This window comes from Mchenga conophoros, linkage group LG22 (genome assembly GCF_057382185.1).
Source record: "Mchenga conophoros isolate Kocher_MC1m ecotype Shallow Benthic linkage group LG22, M_conophoros_male_GT1.1, whole genome shotgun sequence".
Taxonomy (NCBI): domain Eukaryota; kingdom Metazoa; phylum Chordata; class Actinopteri; order Cichliformes; family Cichlidae; genus Mchenga; species Mchenga conophoros.
The window spans coordinates 34,909,594-34,929,954 of NC_140546.1; the positions used below are offsets into that span (position 1 = coordinate 34,909,594).

Consider the following 20,361-nt stretch of genomic DNA (forward strand, 5'->3'; position numbering starts at 1 on the left):
ATTCTTATTTTTAAAAATCTGATAATTATAGGAAACTTATTCTGAATCACTCCGCGTCGCCTGCGTGACCCTGGGAGTCAAGGTGACGAGGATGACGTGTAGCGCGGCAGGTATAAAAGCAGAAACCAACGTTCGAATTTGGTTTTCACATGAGAGTGCGAGCAGGAGGTTTGTTTAATAGCGCTGTGAAAACCTGTTTGTTTCCAAAGTTTTAAAACTAGTGCTTGAAACGAGGATTCAAACACCCCAAAAATGAGCTCCGGCGGAGTACGGCGTGAGCAGTACCTGCTCTCCATTGGTGTCACCCGTATTCTGGATGAGCTCTATGGTAAAGCTTAGTGAGCTAATAAGTATAATAGAATATTTAAGCAAACAAATACACCTTAGACTGGCCTTTTATTACTTTAAAGTGAGGAAGATTTCATGAGTGTGAACATTTCAGGTGAAATATGTCAAACTTTAGAAACTTCAATTTTGGGCAATTTTGGTTTGAAAAATGCTAAAAAAAAACCCCACTCAATTTAACGCACGCGCCATGGAAACGACGTCAGTCATTAGAACCTGCGGGAGGCTGACGTCTGACGTCAGTGCGGTCATCCTGGAGTCCTGTTTTTGTATGTGGAGGGTTTGAGTTTACATGTTTTAGCAACTGGCCCTGAATTAGACGATAAAGTTAATAAATTACGAATCTGTATAGAAGCATGATGGAGCTGTGAGAGTTCACAGAGGCACTCGTTGCGTTTATAAAGCTGGGAAATTTTGAGGGAGGTTAGGGAGTCCTCGGAGATGTGGCCAAAATTTGATCTTGCACGCATTATGTGCAAAATCAGTTATAGCTACTGATGCTGAATTAAGTATATCATATTTATGTGAGTGCATTGTATATTGCCGTGTCTGTACAGGTGTCCAGATGTATGTTATGTGCTCGGTGAGAAATTGAAACTGTGTGCATGCAATAAGCAGGTTGGAGGTTTCTCACCTGACTTTAGCTGTTTTATTTCCAACAGACTGATGCTTAAATAAAATAAGAATAAGTGCTGAACATGAATTCATTATTAAACATCACTGAAACTCTATGCAGCCTTACTGACAATGTGTCCATAATTCACAAATATTATGGATGACATTCATTTATCATGAAATGTTGTTCACAGTCACCAAGAACACACAAAGTTATTCTTTACTATGAGCTGTACATTTTTAATTTACATGCAGCTAAAATGTGAATTTGCAAATGAATTCTATCAGCAGGACATTTTTACTGTTTAAACATGCTAACAAGCAGAGTTTGGTGCTGTGATCTTTGGTTTAAAACATGAAATTTAGTCATTTACAGTGCAAAACCATTTTTCTCACCTTCTACCAATCTTAAGGCTTTCATAAAGAGTGAGTTCTGCTGCGGGCCTCTCATTGCCTGTGTGTAGAAATAACATATGATGATATAAAGCCATGTTTTGACATTTAAATCCGTAATTTGTCTCATTATGTCACGATTAACACAGATGATCTTTTTGTTTTCTCGTAGCTGAGCTGGTGAGTCCTGTCAGCGTATGCCAGATGTTCATCTCTAACCTGAGGAACCGTCCTTTGAGCCCCAGCCATGTGGACTCTATGAAAAATCTGGTCCTCTCGTTAAACCATAACCTGGTTACGGGGACGAAGGCGTTTCCTTATATTGCCTTCAGGGGATTCTTTAACAAACTGCTGCTGACGACACCTTTCACTCATGTGCCAGAGAGCCAGTTGGAGAACACCACTCCATCTCCTCCTACCAACTCACCAGCTGGTTTAATGGTGCCGCCTGCAGGGTCCCACCTCCATTCACGGTTCCTCACACCTCTGCTTCCAGAGAAGGCAGATCTTTCTGTCCTGAAGGCAGATCAGAGGAACTGCGTCTGCACCCTGGATGTCGACGGCGACACCATCACCAGAGTCATTTCCACTGTGTATTGCACAGAGGAAAGGGAAATGACAAATCGATGGAGAGTTACGGACTACACCTCTGACGGCAGAGTAATCATGTCGGTGCTCTGCCAGTTTCTGAAGAGGTTTACACAGGGTGCAAAGAGGAAGCCTGCAGAGGAGGAGAGCAGCAGCAGGAGCCCCACTCCACCAAGGAAACGTCTCCGGCTGTGATCAGCAATGAAACCTTTCCTGGACATATGGCATATGGATGTTACATATGGATGTTTCCTCGTGCTTTGGAGCAAACTTTCTAACTCCTCATGTCTGCGCTGTGTCTGGAAAGGCTGGAAACACCTCTCCATCTTACACAGAGACCATCATGATGCGGCTAGTCTGAGGAGTTATTTCTGTACATATGTATATAGTTTTTTTTATTATTGAGATACACAGGTCAGCGTTTTCAGTGCGTCTTGCACTTTTCTTTATTTCTTGGTGCTGGCCTGTGTGTTTGATATGACTGCAAGGACTACAAAACTGACTTTATTATGTAATCTGCGTAAAATGAACCAATAATCCATGAAGACAGTGCAAAGTGTAAATTATCGTCTGCTGCATCTCAGACATTGGCGAGAATGAACAATGTGGTAAGTAAAAAGTAATGTTCTGTCTCTAAAATGATGTCCCAAAATATTAGAAAACATCTAGTCCAGCCTAGAAGTAATAAATGCATGAAGTAGTTTTTCAGCATCACTCTGAGACAGGATATTTCTTATTTCAGAGATATTACACAAAGATTGGAATTGGAAGAAATCAGTTCTAGATATTTGTTTAATATGTGTGTTGAAGGACATGTCCTGGTCAATAATGACTCCAGGGTTCCTCACAGTGTTACTGGAGGCCAAGGTAATGCCATCCAGAGTAAGAATCTGGTTAGATACCATATTTCCAAGATTTTCAGGGCCGAGTACAATAACCTCAGTTTGATCTGAATTTAGAAGCAGAAAATTAGAGGCCATCCAGGTCTTTATGTCTTTAAGACATTCCTGCAGTTTAACTAATTGGTGTGTGTTATCTGGCTTCATGGATAAATAAAGTTGGGTGTCCTCTGCATAGCAGTGAAAATGTATGCTATGCCTTCTGATGATACTGCACTTAAATTGTAAACAGAATTGGTCCTAGCACATCCATAATTAACCTTAGATAAATATGATACAAACCACTGCAGAAATCAATACCTACAGGATGCTCTAATTGCTTTAATAAAATATTATGGTCAAAAGTATTGAACGTTGCACTGAGGCCATGAGAAGATGATGTGTAACCTTCACTAAAGCTGTTTCTGTGCTGTGAGCTCTGAAATCTGACTGAAACTGTTCAAATAAGCCATTCCTCTGAAAATTATCTGTTAGCTTTTTAAAAATTATTTTTTCAAGAATTTTTGAGATAAAAGGAAGGTTGGCGATTCGCCTCTAACTAGGTAGGACAGCAGGGTCAAGAGATGGCTTTTAAATCAGTGTTTGGGGTTTTTTGTGTGTCTATGTACAGAACAGAAGTCTGAACAGACCAACGACCTGCCAGAGAAATCCTCCTCCAAGCGCTCTGCTTCTCCATCTGTGGAGCTGCTGCTCAACGCTGGCCGGCTGCAGCTTGACGGTCTTCCTCCGGGGGCCGGAGCTGCAGGCCCTGGGCTACGAGTGGCCCAGGTACGACTATTGGACCGCAGAACCAGCAGCAGGCCTAACAGCCGACCTGGGACTCCAAATTCCAACACTTCATCCACCCCAACCCCCTCAGAGGAGCCGAACGATGGAGAGGAGGAGGCAGCAGAGCCTGAGGATGAAGTTCAGAGTTCTACAGTTTCTGCTCCGACCTTGCGACTCCTCAAGAGACTCTTTCAGCTCCTAATAGCGGCTGCTATGGAGAGAAACCCCACTCAGTTTCAGTTGGATTCAGGATGTCATCGCTCTCCAGTGCAGTATCATGCGACACCTATCCATCAAACAGAAGCCCTCATCAACAGAGTGGCACTTTGAGCAGAAAGCAAATACACAATCAAGTGGAACATCAGAGGACATGAAAACTCAGGCCTCATTAGAAAGGACTTCTTCCCCTGACCCCTGCTCTAAAGCTTGCAGTACACCCAGTGACTCCCAGGGGGCCTCTCTTTCCAAGGACAGCCCATCAGGGCTAGTTCTTTGCAAATGCACCGTGACACCATGTCAGAACTGTAGGAAATCTAATGGACCTCTGGAATTGGTTCAGCCTCCCAGAGCCAATGGACCTGTAGACTGTAACAGTGCGTCAGATTCCTGCAGACAGGCTGAGCTACAGAACAGACTGAAGGCTGGGAAGACGCCATCAGCTTCTGCCTCTGGACTGGTGAACCACATAGGAACAGAAACGGTTAAGAAGGAACCCGAGAGCACTGTAAATGCATGTGCCCAACAGAACTGCCCCACTGCCCCCACGATATGGCCCCACATTGGCCAACAGAACCACAGGAGCCAGACAGAGCCCCAGGAGGAGTGTGTGAGCACCGATGAAAAGCCCTCCTTCTCAATCACCAGCAGTTCCTTCACAGATGCACCATCTAGAAGCAGCCAGGAGCACGACACAGTAAAGTTTGCATCAGCACCTACTCCAGGTACACATCAGAAATGTCAAAGCTGCAGTCTTAATGTATCACTTTATACAGCTAATAGTAATAATAATGATAATAATAATAATTTACTCTAATAATACTTTAAAGTGTAAGAGATAATGTACAGTAGCTATAGTGATTACGAGGGCCCCACCCTGGAGCCAGGCCTGGGGAAGAGCTCAAGGAAGTCTAACCAGAGACTGTGTTTTAGCCCATGCAGTCTGGCTGTGTACAGGCTAAAGAGATGACATAGGCCCACCCCCCATGTGCTCACCACTTGGAGGAGGTGTTGTGGGGGTTTTATGCAGTGTGTGTCGGTTGGCAGCCTTTATGTACATGGGATGATCATTTTGTTTTGGTATTGAGAATTGCATAATTCTATTGTATTAGTACTGACTAGTAAATTTCTGGGATACAATAGTATTACAGTGCAATATTAGTGACACAGCACGAGTTAAATCTAAGCACAAAAACAGCCTTTAGTGTTTTCTCTGGAAATTTAAGTACAAGTAAAAACATAACACTGTAGTTTAACAGTAATTAAAGTAAACTAAACTTGTAATTCTAAAGTCATCATACAGGCTTGTTCTTTCTGCCTGTAGTACTAGCCAGGGCTGCAACTATTCATTGAGTAATTTGATTACAAGAAATACTCCTGCTGTTTCATTTAATGCATGACTCTTTAGAGCTTGTCACGTAGAGCTTGTTAACTTAACACTGATGTCAGATCAGTTTCTTTCACCAGCAGATGCAAATTATCAGAGTGGATGGTGTTTGGTCAGTGAATTATTTATTTAGTTTACTAAGAGTAAGACAAAAAACAGCATTTTTATTTGGTACAGACTGCTCAGGTGGGAAGCTGACTTGGTATCTGACATCTCTTTACGTTTACTTGCCACAGACTGGACAGAGCAGTGTCAGGTGACAACATACATGTCTGTCTCAAAGGGGACAGTAAATCATGGGCGGACTATTGACAGATTTTACAAACCAAAATAACTGACATGGGCAAGACCGTATCGATCGGAGGTTCTGAGTTTTGATTCATTTTCGATGTGATAGGAGAGAGGTCCAGATAAACGACTGGCATTAACTGGGAAAAAAGTGGACATTGATGTGGTCAGAAATTACTTCTGATAACAGTGCTTCTGTCAGTTTGCTGTAACTCTTCATGCAGTAGACACACCAGTAAGATGTGCTGTTGATTTTTATTGGGATCCTTGACTCCCAAAAACCCAAACACATGATAGTTAAAGGAGATGAAATAATGTTGCAACAAGTTCTCGTGACTCTTTGAAGTGTGTTAAATGAAGTCTTTTTGTAGAATTTTTGCAAGTGTATCACTTTGTGCATCAACCGGTTGGAGTGACTTTTTAGACACTGAAACACTTACACAGCTGGGCCGTCATATTCAATGTCAGTTTGTCTCTTTTTTCCTCTCCTGTCCCTCAGACATAAAGGCTGCTCCTGCACTGACGGACTCACTGCTGCCCAACACACTGCCCTCCATCACCAACCTGTCCAGCTGCATGAAGGATGGAAAAGAGGAAGATGGGGGTGAGTTTGTCACTCTGTGGCCACATGTGACAGTTTAAGAGCCTTCGTATTGCTGTGTTCTGCTATGAAGCACACAAAGATGTAATTAGCTTTTAGCGGTTGTGTGTGTTTGTGTGTGTGCATGGATCGAGCTGGACAAACTGGATACAAAGATCATCAAGCTCTTGGCCTATCAGAGGATCCAGCAGCTCTTTGCTCCCAAAGTGCCCAGCACCCACCCTCCCCCCACCACCAGCACTACCCCAAAAACCTCAGCACCCCACCCAAACAGTAAGACACCTTTGCACTACAGTTTAGTCTGTTTACTTGTCAAGAAGTCAGTTTTTCTGCTGTTTGATTGCTGTTTTGTTCTAATTATTAAAACCTACACTCCCCTCCTTCCAGGTCAGAAAAAGGTGCAAGCCAGAACGGTCTTTTACCCTCTGACAGGAAGAGGAGCAGCTGTCAGCATGTGCTATAGGACGTTACACGTAGGATCAGGTAGGACATTCAGTCGCTGTGACTTTGACCCTGCTGCATTCTGTGCCCTGGCTCTGAGCCACTCTTAGGCTTCACCTTTGATGGGGAAAGGTTCACATAGGAGAACAGTATTAAAGCTGCTCTCACGTAGTTTTTTGAAATTATACCAGTTCACCAAACTCCAGTCAATCATGTTTGATTTAGGTTATATTCTTGCCTTGTGACTAAAGTTTAATAAGACCGAAGTAGAACATAGGTAGGGCCCCATCATACCTGCTGTGTGGTGCCTGGCAAATGTCACCGTACAGCAAAGTTGATGTTACATGTTGTAAGCTGTCATCGCTGCTGGTCATGCACTTCTCCATTTTTATAATCTGGTGTGTTGTTGCATTGCTGCTGCAGCTGGGTTAAAGTCTGTTTTTAATGGCATCCTAACATCATATCAGTACAGAGGTTTAGAGGTTCACAGGTTTCACAGAGGGAGATGTTGAAACTTGGCAAAAACTTTAAAATTCCTCGGCTTCCAACTTTGACTTCTTCTCCTTCTATATCATCGCTGATTTGGAGGACGGGCAACACCTATTGTTCAGAAGAATACTGCAGCACGTACATGCACCGTAACAGCTAGCATGAATGGATATAGCTGTGTGATGGTCTTACTGGTGACACACAAAGCTGCCAACACAGCAGGTGTACCACGGCCCCTGGTTTGGTGTCTAATCACTCCTACAGATATAAAAATGGGAAGTGAAGCAGAAGCAGTGTGTGGAAAAACTAACAACACCCCATCATTCATCAGTTTGCAGAACCACCAGACAGATTTGCTGACGTGCTTGGAGTCATTGCACTGCCTGATCCTTGGTAACTGTTTTTGGACTTTAACTCCTGGGAATGTTTTGCAGCTGTCTTGCATGTTTTCCACTTGAATAGTGAATAATCTTTCTCATGGTAGAATTATGAGCGTGTTTGGGACTGGCTTCATGCAACTTCAGATACTGACATGCAGCACTCATTTATTCTTTAAGACATCTTTCCTCTTTGGCATTATGTCGACACACACCAGAATGCTTCTGAGTTTATAGAGGTGGTCACTCGTGCTGATAATCAGTTAATCAGTTGTGTTTGATTAGCAGTATGTACCTGCTACTTGCCATCTTTATTTCTATGGAAGCAACAAGGGTTTGCTTAGTGCTTCATCCACTAATTCTGCATTTTGGCTTAGTTTTGTCAAATACATGACAGTGTAATGTCATATTTTATAGTTCATCTGAGGTTATATATCAAGATTTAATTTCAAGACCTGCTAAAAACAAGATGATTTTTATTTTGTCCTAATATGTAAACCTTGACAGAAGGTATCCTTTTAACCATGACTGTACTTCTGTACAACAGGCAGCAGTACACGACAGAGTATAATATAATAATATACTGAGCCTGTACTAGCTCCCAGTCTCTGCATCATTAGTCAGGTTGAGTGATAGTTGTCTGTGAAAGTAAGTTCTTAGACCTGTGAGGGTCACAACAGGACCATGTGGAATAAAAACTACTGAACAAAAACACAATATGTCACATTGGAGTGCAGGTCATTAAAATACATTTTGACACGTCAATATTGCAGAAAAAAATCCATGTTGCAATCTGTATTCTTTGTGTTGTGGGAAAGGGTGTGTAAGTCTTTAACTGTTTCTTTAAGGCTCTGACATGGATGTGTGCCTTACAAACTATGGTCACTGCAACTACGTATCGGGGAAACATGCCTGTATTTTCTATGATGAGGTGAGGCCTTTAAACTACATCACTCTGCAGAGCACTCCTGTGGTTGTTAGTGACCAAGATGTAAATTGTGTGTGTGTGTGTGTGTGTGTGTGTGTGTGTGTGTGTGTGTGTGTGTTTGTCGTCCTTCAGAACACCAAGCATTATGAGCTTCTGAACTATAGCGAGCATGGCACCACAGTGGATAATGTCCTGTACTCATGCGATTTCTCTGAGAAGACCTCACCATGTCCACCCGGTGGCCTGGTAGCCAAAGTCCAAGGAATCATTCGTAGGTACATCTCCGTCATCTGTTTGGATTGGCTTGAAGGAACCCAGGTCTGTGTGCCCAGTTTGACTTGGACTGCTGATGAGGTCGTCACTCATAGATTTTGTATAAACCTTTTATGAATATCCATCCATCTTCTTCCACTTAGCCACTCATCTGTATGTGTTCTGCTTAAAATGGTTAAAATTTTAATTGTGAAGAAATCATAACGTCATTGCTTCTGTAAATTAAAGGAATACTTTAATTTATACTCTAATACTGAATAGAAGTGTAGCCCCCCATGTGCTTAATGTCAGTGTCCTGTTTGTTACGCTGACACTGCTCCTGCAGTATTGGTCAGCTTTTAGTGTTCTTCATCCAAATTGTGGTTAAGGTCACATTTGTCATTCTTAATGGGTACATGTAATTAGTTTATGCAGTGCAGTGAACCAATGACAAGAAAACTTATCACCTTCTTGCTGTAATTCATACCTTACAGTAGCCTATGAGATGTGCTGAGCTATGTGTGCTTATTTTTAAGTGAATAATATTAGCTTAATATAAAACTAAAATAAATAAGTGAACATCATCATTAGCTGTCTTCAGTCAGCCCATGTTCTTGGACTGCAGCTGCTGGCTCTTGTTCTGCTCTGAGTCCCAGTGAGCTCATTGTATTCTCATTGTTGGAGAACTGCACACGAACCAGTTCTCCGTCTGTTGTAGGTTCTGGTTAGAGTGCCAGCTTGAAGTGCAGGGAAAAAACAAACCATGAGTTTGGTGTTGGAGTTCATCTCCATCCATAATGGCGATCTAGCCAGCGAGCCTGCTGGTAGAGAAAACACCAAATGGGAAAGAACGGGCTGGCTTGTTATTATCAGTTGCAATTTCAAAGTAAAAGTAAGGATGTAGTAAACGTACAGTACAGTGGTAAACTTGGTGCATGTGGCATTGTAGCAATGAGAAAGGTAAATAAATAAAGTGCTAAAATGAGCAGTCAGATATACTTGTTCTGTGGCAGACCACGTTATGTAAAATCTGAATGTTGCTGTATCACATAAAGCTTCCAGTCTTAATCTGTTATTAAAGATCATTTGGACAGATGTTTGATTAGTAAAGAGCTGCAGTGTGAAACAGCATTAAATCAAATTTCTCTGAAAGTGTTTATAGATGATGAGTGTAAAACACGTTGGCCAGAGTTCAGCTTTCCACATGATTTTAGTCTCATTTTCAAAACAAAGTGTTCATTTTTATTTTGTGGATAAAATGTAATCAGTGAAATCTTTTCATGGTTGCATTGTCTCCACATTAATGGAGTTTACTGTGACACTAGTCTGTACAGACGTCTTTCTCAGACCTGCTGCATTTCTTCTTTGCGTAGGTCGCAGTAAGAAACGGGAAGAGGACGAGGGAGCCAACTCCATGGTGGGGTTGTTGCCAGTAGGAGGAGTGATGAGTAGCCAACGTCAGGGTGGTGCTGAGCCGTCTTGTAGCTGCAAAGTGAGTAGCTCCAGTCTAATTGGAGGCAACGGGGCGGGCTGGGAGGGCACGGCCCTGCTCCACCATGGCAGCTACATCAAACTGGGCTGCCTCCAATTTGTCTTTAGCATCACTGAGTTTGCCAGTAAGCAGCCCAAAGAGGAGCAGGCCACTACACCTGCTGCCAGTTGCACAAGCACCAACACCAGCAGCAGCAGTGTCATCAGCACCACCCTCACCACCACCGCTAACACCTCCACACCACCACCACCCAGCACTGCCACAACGAGCAGCTTTTCCAACCAGGATGAGGCTGACTCTGAGACTGTACCTACTGCGTTCTAACTCTGTTCCATAATCCGCACAGGAAGCCCCGCCCTCCCTCTTATTTTGCCCCTTCTGTGTCACGATGAAGGGAAAGCTGCACAGCTGGTTGGTCAACAGGGAAAAGTTATTTTTTTGTTGTTGTTTTAATGGTTTATATCTTTGCATGAACTTGAAGTATTATTGACAATCTCTTTTTTTTCTTTTTTCTTTTAAATGACTGACGTAACCGTCAGGACCGTTAGGACTTTGAGCAAACATTACTTCCTTGCGCTCAATCTTTGTTTTTGCCAGTATATTAGTTATGTATGGTGTAACCTTTTTGTCAGTCAGCCCATTTAGCACAAACATTTTTTGTTTTTTTCCTTTGTAGTATTCAATTCCATACATTCTAATTTCTTTTGCTGCTTTTGCACCACAGGTAGCTATATATGTATGAAAACATACATGCTTATACACTATAACATGTATATATAATGTAAATACATTTTAATTCAGTGCCTCTCGATTGGAGAAACATTGGATTTCATGTAGATTTGCCATTTTTTGTTTTTTAACTGTACAGCTCATTGAATTTGTGATACTGTGTAGAGTACCAGACGTTTTGTGATAAAACTTGTTCTTAGTTGTAGTCCATCTGTAAATACCGTATAGTTTTAGCACTCATTTTAACATCTTGTGCTGCTGTATATATAAGCACTCTTTATCTGTAGCTGCTTGTCTGTTCAAACCTGTAAATACAGAAAGATTTTCTAAGAACAAACTCAGTGTTTATGCCTGTCATTTTCAGCCTTGTTTTAGGTCCACTTTGAGCTCTTGTTTGGTTTTCACTTTCTGAGACAGCAAGTTCAGCACTGATATGGGTGGATCTACAGGGGTGGCATTGGGTGGGCATGTGCCACCCTAAAATAATCTTTGCCACACCCTAGTTGTTTGCATATGACATGTTGTTTATTAAAATAAGCTAGCATTAACACTTTGAGCCTAGCTGCAATGAACGTTGAATATAAATTCTAAAAAATGAATATATTGCATAGCGTTACCCTCCCTCCCCTATTAGAAAATGGTTCAGCCCTGCTTTATTTCTTGTTGTCGGTAGCAACCAATGCCTATGATTGGGCAGAGCACATTTATCAATGAGGTCGACGCGGACCTGGTCATCATACTGTCATTCAGAATGCTGGTGGGCTCGGCTTGTTTCGGGACAAAAGAAAAATAAGTAAAAATGGACAAAGTGATGGCGTGCTCCATGAAAAGCAGACCGTGGGTTGGAACAGAAATAAACAGAGATGTGTTTTGTTTTAATTTCTGTACCTCATGGTTGTTTAATTCAAAAATACAGGAAGCAGCAACAGATGCAAATACAGTTATTAAGGTGTCACACATTAGGGCTTTCACAAAGTTGGTGCATTAACTGTTTAGGCCATTTTCAGAGGCTCGAAAATAACTGGACACCCTGATATGATTTTAAATAAAATGATCATTTTTACATCTTTGATGAAAATCTTTGGCAGTCTGTGACTGACTGAGGTGTAGATGCTCGGTCGGACCTTTACTGCAGCAACTGTCCGTTTGTTTGTTGGTCTCTCTGCCTTCAGTTTTGTCTTTGGTACAGTTATGTGCAAAGTAATAGCAGTGTGTTTAAAACAACAGAGGAAAAGTTCCATGTTCTTAATAGCATTTATTTCCATATATACAAAGGCACTGGGAGCCGTGCATATTCAATCCCAAATGAAAACATGAACAATTTTTTCATATTTTTTTCTTTACTGAAAATGAAGAAAAAGAATATTAGGGTGTTCACAAAATCAGCAGTATCTGCATTTTCATTTACAAACGGGAATATTTACAGTATAAACTGAAAATGAAATGTGGATTTTGCTTTTCTTTTAACCTGTTAAACCCCAAAGGGTTTTCTGAGCTTCCTGCTCGAAAATGAAATGCCCAAAATTAATTCAGTATTTCTCTGCAATTACAAACTCTGTGTATACAATCTTGGTATACACAGAGTGTCAAAAATAAAGCTAATGTGACACACTAATGTGTGATCCCATCAGAAGTAGTACTTGTTAAAAAATAAAAGAGAGATTTGTCACCGAAGTGAACTATGTGTAAGAGATATTTGCACCCCCCGGCCTCCGGGTGGCGCATTGCTCAGTGAGACAGCATAGCGAGGTCATAGGTCCTCCTCTCCAATATGGCAGAAGCGAGGCAAAGAGAAACTTCACCAGTCCAGGGCCTGCTGCTGCGTAGGGACCAGCTGTGACCGGGACAACATCTGAGTCCCACCTTGACACAGAGACTGAATCATGTGACAACACAAAAGTGCACCAAGCTAAACTCAAGAGACAGAAATCCAAGAAGAGCAAAAATGAGCCACTAAAAACCGCTGTAAGCAACAGAGAGCCAATAGTAAGACTAATAGGAAAAAAAGCAACAACAAAATGCCTTCTTAATGGGTTAACTGTGGCCGCTCTTGTAGATACAGGGGCTCAGGTTAGCTTGATAGACCGAGCTTGGAAAAATAAATACATTCCAGATGTCAATGTTCGTCCGATAGCAGAGCTCATAGAGTTAACTGACTATGGGAAAGTGCCAAAGATTTATGCAGTTAATGGGGAAAAGTTCTTGTTGATGCTGACACATTGTCCCGTCTGCCCCTTAACATTGACATGTATGCGGGTGAGTGCACTGAAGAGTTACCACCTGAGGTGGTCCAAGCAGCCTGGGGTGAGGCTAGAGCAGCTCGAGAAAGTGATGTTGCATGGATTGCTGCCCTAACTCTAGCTGAAAATGCAGGAGCCACATCCAGTTTTTCCTGCAATTGACCAAGATGAGCTAGCTCAAGCACAGTCTTAACAAATGACATCAGAAACACAGTGACTAAAACAACGAGGAAAATGTTGCAGGAGTGGAACAAATTACATTTCAAAAACGGACTGATGTATAGACAGACAGGTGAAAGGCAACAACTAATCCTCCCTGCCAAGTACAAAGAGACGGTGTTAAAGCACCTGCATGACAACATGGGACATATCGGCACAGAGAGAGTACTGGCACTGGTGAGAGAGAGGTTCTACTGGCCGTACATGAAACAGGACATAGAAAGCTATGTTACCAGGAAGTGCCGATGTATCATTAGCAAGAAACCAACAACCCAAGTATGTGCTCCAATGGGCACCATCACATCCACCTCGCCTATGGACCTGGTCTGCATCGACTATGTCCACCTGGAGCCCAGCCGGGGGGGATATGAATACATTCTTGTCGTTGTGGACCACTTCACCAGGTTTGCCCAGGCGTACCCCACCAAAAACAAGTCTGGGAAGACAGCAGCTGAGCGAATCTTTGGAGAGTTGATTCCGCGCTTTGGGTACCCAGCACGACTCCATCACGAGTCACGACAGCGCGAGTTTGAAAATGAACTTTTCAAGACACTGAGGGAGAAATCAGGTACTGGACACTCGAGAACATTCCCATATCATCCTCAAGGTAATCCTGCTGAGAGGTTTAACAGGACGCTTTTAAATGCCTACAATATTTGGGTGAACAGTAGACTGATGGCTGCGACAGCCAATTGAAATTTCCGCAAACAGAAATGAGTGTTTTCTAAAACTATACTTTATTAGGATCAAAAACAAAAAAACAACAACATCAACAGTGTTTTTCCTGTTTCCTGTTGCATTTGGTTTGGAACTGAGCACAGCATTTTGTTGTATTATTTATGCATTACATTTCATGCAGGTGTTATAAATAGTTTAAAAGTTGATGATCATTGCGCCACTCATTCAGTACCAAACCATTTTATTTTCAAGATTAAAGCTTTTTAATCATGATCATTATTTTTATACATGCGACACATTATGGTGGAGGGAAATTACATGGCTTAAACTATAAACATTCTTGTTGTTAGGCAACAACACCAACCAAGCTATTTTTCTGCTAAATTCAAACTTGAATTGTCATATAGACAAGAACCACTTTTTACTGTCAGCTTATGATTCAAGGAGATAAAGGCATACCACACCCTCCAAGATCTTTTCAAAGCAGTATTGACTGCAGAGAACCCCTATTGATGAACAAATGACACTGCAAGTTTCTAAGACCACCTGGGCTAATGTAGACATGCATCCCTGGGACTTAACACAGAGAGGAAGTAGTATATGAATTGATATAGTAAGTATACCAGCTCATATACTACAACAAGTTAATGGTAAACTAGTACCTGGACATACAGCGGGTAAAATAAGTATCGAACCCGTCACCAATTTCAAAGGTGCTATTGACATGAAATTCTTACAAGATGTTGTTAACAACCCATCCAATCCATACATGCAAAGAAATCAAACTATAGTTGTTCATAAATTAGTGTGATAATGTGAAAACACATCGTTTTTCAAGTTTTGAACACATGAAAAAAGGGAGGTGCAGCTGTTTTTAAGCATATATCACTGGCACGATTCATATAACTGAAGTAAGGATGAATGGAAAAATGTGCCAAGACATTCTTGATAAAATTCTGCAGCCATTTACCAGGATGATAAAGATAAAATAAGGGTGAAAGTTTAAGAAAGACAATGATCCCAAACACACAGTCAAGGAAACTCTCAATTGGTTTCAGAGAAAGAAATAAAGCTGCTAGAATGCCCAGACCTGAATCTGAATCCAAATCTATGGAAAGAAGCTGAGAGTTCATAGACGGGGCCCAAGGAACCTTTGGAATTTGAAGACTGTTTGTATGGAAGAATGAGCCAAAATCACACTTGAGCAATGCAAGTTTCTCCAGACAGGAGGTGTCTTGAAACTGTCATCACCAACAAAGGCTAAGGCTGTCACCTTCTAGGTAAGGTGTTCCACATGTCCTACCAGGAGGTAGGGCTGTGCGTAATGAGGAGAATCTAATATCGCAATATTTTTTGGCTACATCACCATACACTATATATCGCAATATGTTTAAAAAACCTCAGAAAACAAATGTTATTTGTGAGCATATAGTGCCTAAAATCGCACTGGTTTACTACTCAAATCGACCGTTCCATGTATATTACAAAAAATCTGAATGAATAGAAATGTTTTATTTTAGCCATTTTTTTTAACCATCAGTTGCACAAAGAGGTTTCTCACAAACAACAATACTGTCACAGTATGTCTCTCTCTGTGGTCAAGACTAGAAATTAAAAGGGTGCTCTTTTGTGCTTCCAACATATAAAAAAATTGATGACCTCAAACCTTTTTTTTTGTGGTGTGTGGAGAGACGCTGACATGCGGAGTTTAAAACAGTCTTAATTTTGCAGTGGAATAAACTCCTGGTACTGCTACCTTTAGTGGCCTTAGTTTTATGGCATGTTTTGCAAAATTACCGCATTCTGCTCACACAGAAAACTAAAACAGGCTTCAGCTTATAACAATAAAAAAAACAAATTCTTTCAAAAGGGTAGTTGGAAAATCCAGCACTGAAAGCAGAAATTCAGTGCGACTAAAGTAAATACACCAAGCATCACAGACGTATTAGTTAAAAAACCTGTAATCAGTGAATCTAAGATAAAAACACCAATAAAACCCAGAGTATAAATGGGGTTGTTGCAAAATCTGAGCTTGTGGGAGAGCACAGACAGTAAGATCTGACAGTGTTCTGACAGTAAACTTACAGAAGTATGAGGATTTTAAGGTGTTGTCTTATACCTAGTACACTTCGGCAAAAGGTATAACATGGTCTTTATAAGACAGCTAACATTTATAGATCCTACCATGAATTCCCGTGGATAGTCCAAATCAGCTGGTAAAAAAATAGGACACACACTCTTCCACACAGCCTAAGCAAGCTGTGGAATTATTCCACAGAATTATATCCTGTGATTATATAATTCCAGCTGTGGATTTATATTTCAAAGCTAACCTCTGAGCACCAACAGGATCTGAGGAGCTGGACATGGGGCCAATGGATACAGCTGCCACCATGAATTTGAACCAGAGAGCCGGGGCAGCTATATGCCACGATAATACTGAAGCAGCTGTTTGCTATGCCCCTAGTAAGACAAATACATTCTAGGTCTGACAATTTATTTAGACTGCAAACTATGTATACTACACATGGTAATACCAGTGCCTCGACACTAACAAAAACTGGCTTGGCGAAATGAAGCATCCCTATAAGCTAATGACACAGGGTCTTTATGCATTTAGCCACTTAGTAAACCACATTCAGTTATCCTTCTTTTGTCTTTGGAAGCATTCCCAAGCAACTACCGGGGCTAATAAGACCAGTCGAAAACCGTTATAATCACACAGGGCAAAAGCTTGTGTGGCGGTAGTGACAAAGCTACATACAGTAAACAATCATGGTTTTAGTAACGCAGTAACGCAGCGTTCCTACGGGAAAGTAACGGTAATCTAATTACCGTTTTTGCAATACTAATCCCTTACTTTACTCATTACTTGAAAAAGGTAATCGGATTACTCGTTACTGCCCATCTCTGCTCATAGTGTTAGAAGAATAGAGTTAAAACCCAACAGCTGGAGATACATTTGTCATGTTTCAATAAAGCATTATGTTTTATAGCTAGCAGCTATAGTTACGAACCGAGGAGCTGAACGCTGACAGTCTCCTTGTGTATACACTTCGTGGTGCTCTGAAGCTCTCTGCAAAAAACAGTCAAAACACAAACAGACTAGATTTGCGGAACTGTGTTGTGTCATTGAAAGCCAATCAGATCACGGATACGTTCTCGTCAAACCAATCAAACAACAGCAAAGGCGGACACAACGATTACGTCGCATTACAAATAAAGCTTTTACAACTTAATAGTCATTGTTAACCTCCAAGTGTCTTTAATTTACATCATAATAAGAGACTTGAAGTGTCTGTAGTTAAGCAATCAAAATACTTAGGGCTAGTGATAGTCTAGTGAAAAGTAATGCTTCGTGAAACACTAAATAATTTGAAGCAGTTGTGCACGAATTGTATTGAGGTTTCAGAAACAAGCTTTGCACAATTCTAAACAAAGCTGCACATTAGACCAGACTATCAGTGATTATGATCCACACGCTTAGAGAAATCCCCGTTTGTTTATTGTGATAACAACATAGGTTTTGTGGCTTTAATTGTTACTTACTTTGTATATATCATGTCAATATGGAGATGTGATTTTATTTATTATTGTTATATTTAATATACTTGTAAAAAAATTATTATTTTATTTATTTATTTATTTATTATTATTATTATTATTAACAGGAAGAATAATAATATTAGGAAGAACATTTATTATATTTTTTAAAATATGGTTTGAAAAAGAATCCTTCCCTCTCACAATTAGCAACTAACAGTACATCACTGTTATACACAGTGGCTTGCAAAAGTATTCGGCCCCCTTGAACTTTTCCACATTTTGTCACATTACAGCCACAAACATGAATCAATGTTATTGGACTTCCACGTGAAAGACCAACACAAAGTGGTGCACATGTGAGAAGTGGAACGAAAATCAGACATGATTCCAAACATTTTTTACAAATAAATAACTGCAAAGTGGGGTGTGTGTAATTATTCAGCCCCTGAGTCAATACTTTGTAGAACCAGCTTTAGCTGCAATTCCAGCTGCCAGTCTTTTAGGGTTTGTCTCTACCAGCTTTGCACATCTACAGACTGAAATCTTTGCCCATTCTTCTTTGTAAAACAGCTCCAGCTCAGTCAGATTAGATGGACAGCGTTTGTGAACAGCAGTTTTCAGATCTGGCCACAGATTCTCGATTGGATTTAGACACCAGACAGGTCAGGGATAAAGTTATTGAGAAATTTAAAGCAGGCTTAGGCTACAAAAAGATTTCCCAAAGATTTCAGCTCAGTGGCAAGTTTTTAGTAAGCCCAAAGGACGAGGTCTGGTCGCAGAGTAGTTGTTACGATCTCTGTGGAAAAGATTAGCGTCTGATCCAAGTCCACTCGCATCTGCCAATCCCTGGCGACCTTCAGCGGGCCCAGGGTCAGGGCGGAAGGGCTAGTCCTCGGCTTGTCCCCCTCCGGGACAAATGCTGATGAAAACTGACACTTCTCTTGGTTGAGCATCAATGGATTTTCTCTTGCACTCAGCTTTCTCGGCTAGACACCTGAGGACCTGATTGTGTCTCTATGTGTATCTGCCCTGAGTAAGGCTAGTCCTACAACCAACCAAGACGTGCTGGAGTGTTGCTGGGACTGTACACAGGGCTGTACACAGTGTGCGTGGACTTCCCCTGTGCAGAAGGCGACTACAAATGTTGTGCATACTAAATAAACAGAAAAAAAGATCCCTGTTGTCTTTGCTTAATGACTGGTTTCAGTCTTGACAATCCACATTGCGCCTTTCAACATGTTTGTGGGTAGGTTTGAATGCTCCAGGTGTAAGTGGAGCCCCTCAGCCTCTACTGCAGATGTGTCACGAGTCAATCTAGTAGTGGGTTATAGCACTTGGCCACAGGTGGCAGTAGTGGACTGAACTCCATTTGAGACTGCTCCAGCTGCTATGTGATAGTCAGTAGATCTTCTATAAATTGAAGATCATGTGCAAGTTTTGAAAATTAAATTAGCTTTAAAACAAACAAAAAAAAAAAATTCTAACTCATCTCAACAATAAAAAAAACAAAAACAAACCAACTGACACACTTGAGTCACCCACTTTCTTAAATCCACTCACTCTCTCGACTCAATCACACTGGCTCTGTTTATTACTAATCACTGTGTAACTGCTGCAGATGCTGCTGCAAGTGTTTGTTAAATTAATCACACTTAAACAGACTGTATATAAGGTGGTGTGGGAAGCCAGACCGGGTGCCCCCCTTCCGGCTCTTCTCTCTCCTATCTTGTCCCCTTTTGTCTTACTTCTCTCTATCACCTTTTCTATGCCTTTGAAGAAGTTAGGCTCTGTAAATACTAAAGAGGTAAGTATTATTTTTTCTCAGTTGCAGTGAACATATAGAAAAAAAATGTAGGAAACTAAACAGAAGAAAGAAGAAGAGAAAATTTTTAACATAAACCGGTGACACACTCCAGGGCCTGATCAACCCTGGCAGGGCCTCCTTGGATGAGGGTGTCTAGTGATAACGGCCGAAACACCTGATGAATCCAAAGTCCACAACTAATGATGTGTCACAAATTTAAAATGGTAATCTAGATCAATCTCTAATCCCTAAACCTAACCAAGGAAGGAAAGTGGCAGATTAGCCTGGGTAAAAGACCGAAAGTTGAGGCACACAACGATGCGTGCTGCTGGCAAAGTTTCTGGGCCGCCTTTCCTCATAACAGCCATCCCTCAAGAGTCTCTCCATCTAAAGCAATGCATTATCAGGGACTGTAACCTCTAGTCCTTTAACTGAATCAACTCTCTCCAGCCATGTTGATGAATTACCATTATGAGGCATTGTGAATTATAAAATGATAATTTCCAGAGAAAAGCTAACAGGATGTGACGTTACAACACTAGTGAAATATTCATGTGTCATATATTTGTTCAAGACCTATTTCTTTGTTATGGAAAAAAGTTATTAAGATCATGATGAACAACGGGAGAGCTGATTTCTATAACTTTATGTAAATAACTTGGCATTTCCCACTGATGCAGGCCAAAAATAAACAAATAATTTCATTTCATTAGGTTCAAAGGTTTATTTGCAAGATGCACAAACAGACAACATTGAAAGTTACAAATACACTGTGCATGAAACAGGAATTCAAACGTGGTGCAGATCTGTGTCACAAGTTAACCTGGCTGTAGACTATGGCACTTGGCCACAGGTGGCGCTAGTTGACTCGACTCCATTTGAGTGCACACAAAGAAAACTGCAGGCTTTAGTTGTGAACAGCATGTGAGTTGCCCAGTGAGAGGATGCCAAAGTGTGTTCTCTGTAAAATCTACATTTGCCTCCCATATGTGTAGAAAACAAACGTTTAGAAAACGTGATTTGTGGTTCAAACAAAGATACTCAGAGAGTCCAACCACAAGTGCCA

General features: G+C 41.2%; 2 protein-coding genes across 2 annotated transcripts; both read left to right on the top strand.

Moving 5' to 3' along the window:
* Positions 1-252: 252 nt before the first annotated feature.
* LOC146549818 (uncharacterized) lies at positions 253-2,136 on the top strand. Its single transcript, XM_085263501.1, has 2 exons — positions 253-328; positions 1,526-2,136. Exons 1-2 carry the CDS (start codon positions 253-255, stop codon positions 2,134-2,136), a joined length of 687 nt encoding a protein of 228 aa, XP_085119627.1.
* A 401-nt stretch (positions 2,137-2,537) lies between these two features.
* Positions 2,538-9,979, top strand: LOC146549819 (PHD finger protein 12-like). The gene is made up of 9 exons (XM_085261711.1): positions 2,538-2,549; positions 3,456-3,746; positions 3,814-4,549; positions 5,999-6,129; positions 6,235-6,373; positions 6,488-6,583; positions 8,256-8,338; positions 8,468-8,610; positions 9,961-9,979. Exons 1-9 carry the CDS (start codon positions 2,538-2,540, stop codon positions 9,968-9,970), a joined length of 1,641 nt encoding a protein of 546 aa, XP_085117837.1. The 3' UTR covers positions 9,971-9,979.
* Positions 9,980-20,361: the final 10,382 nt, after the last annotated feature.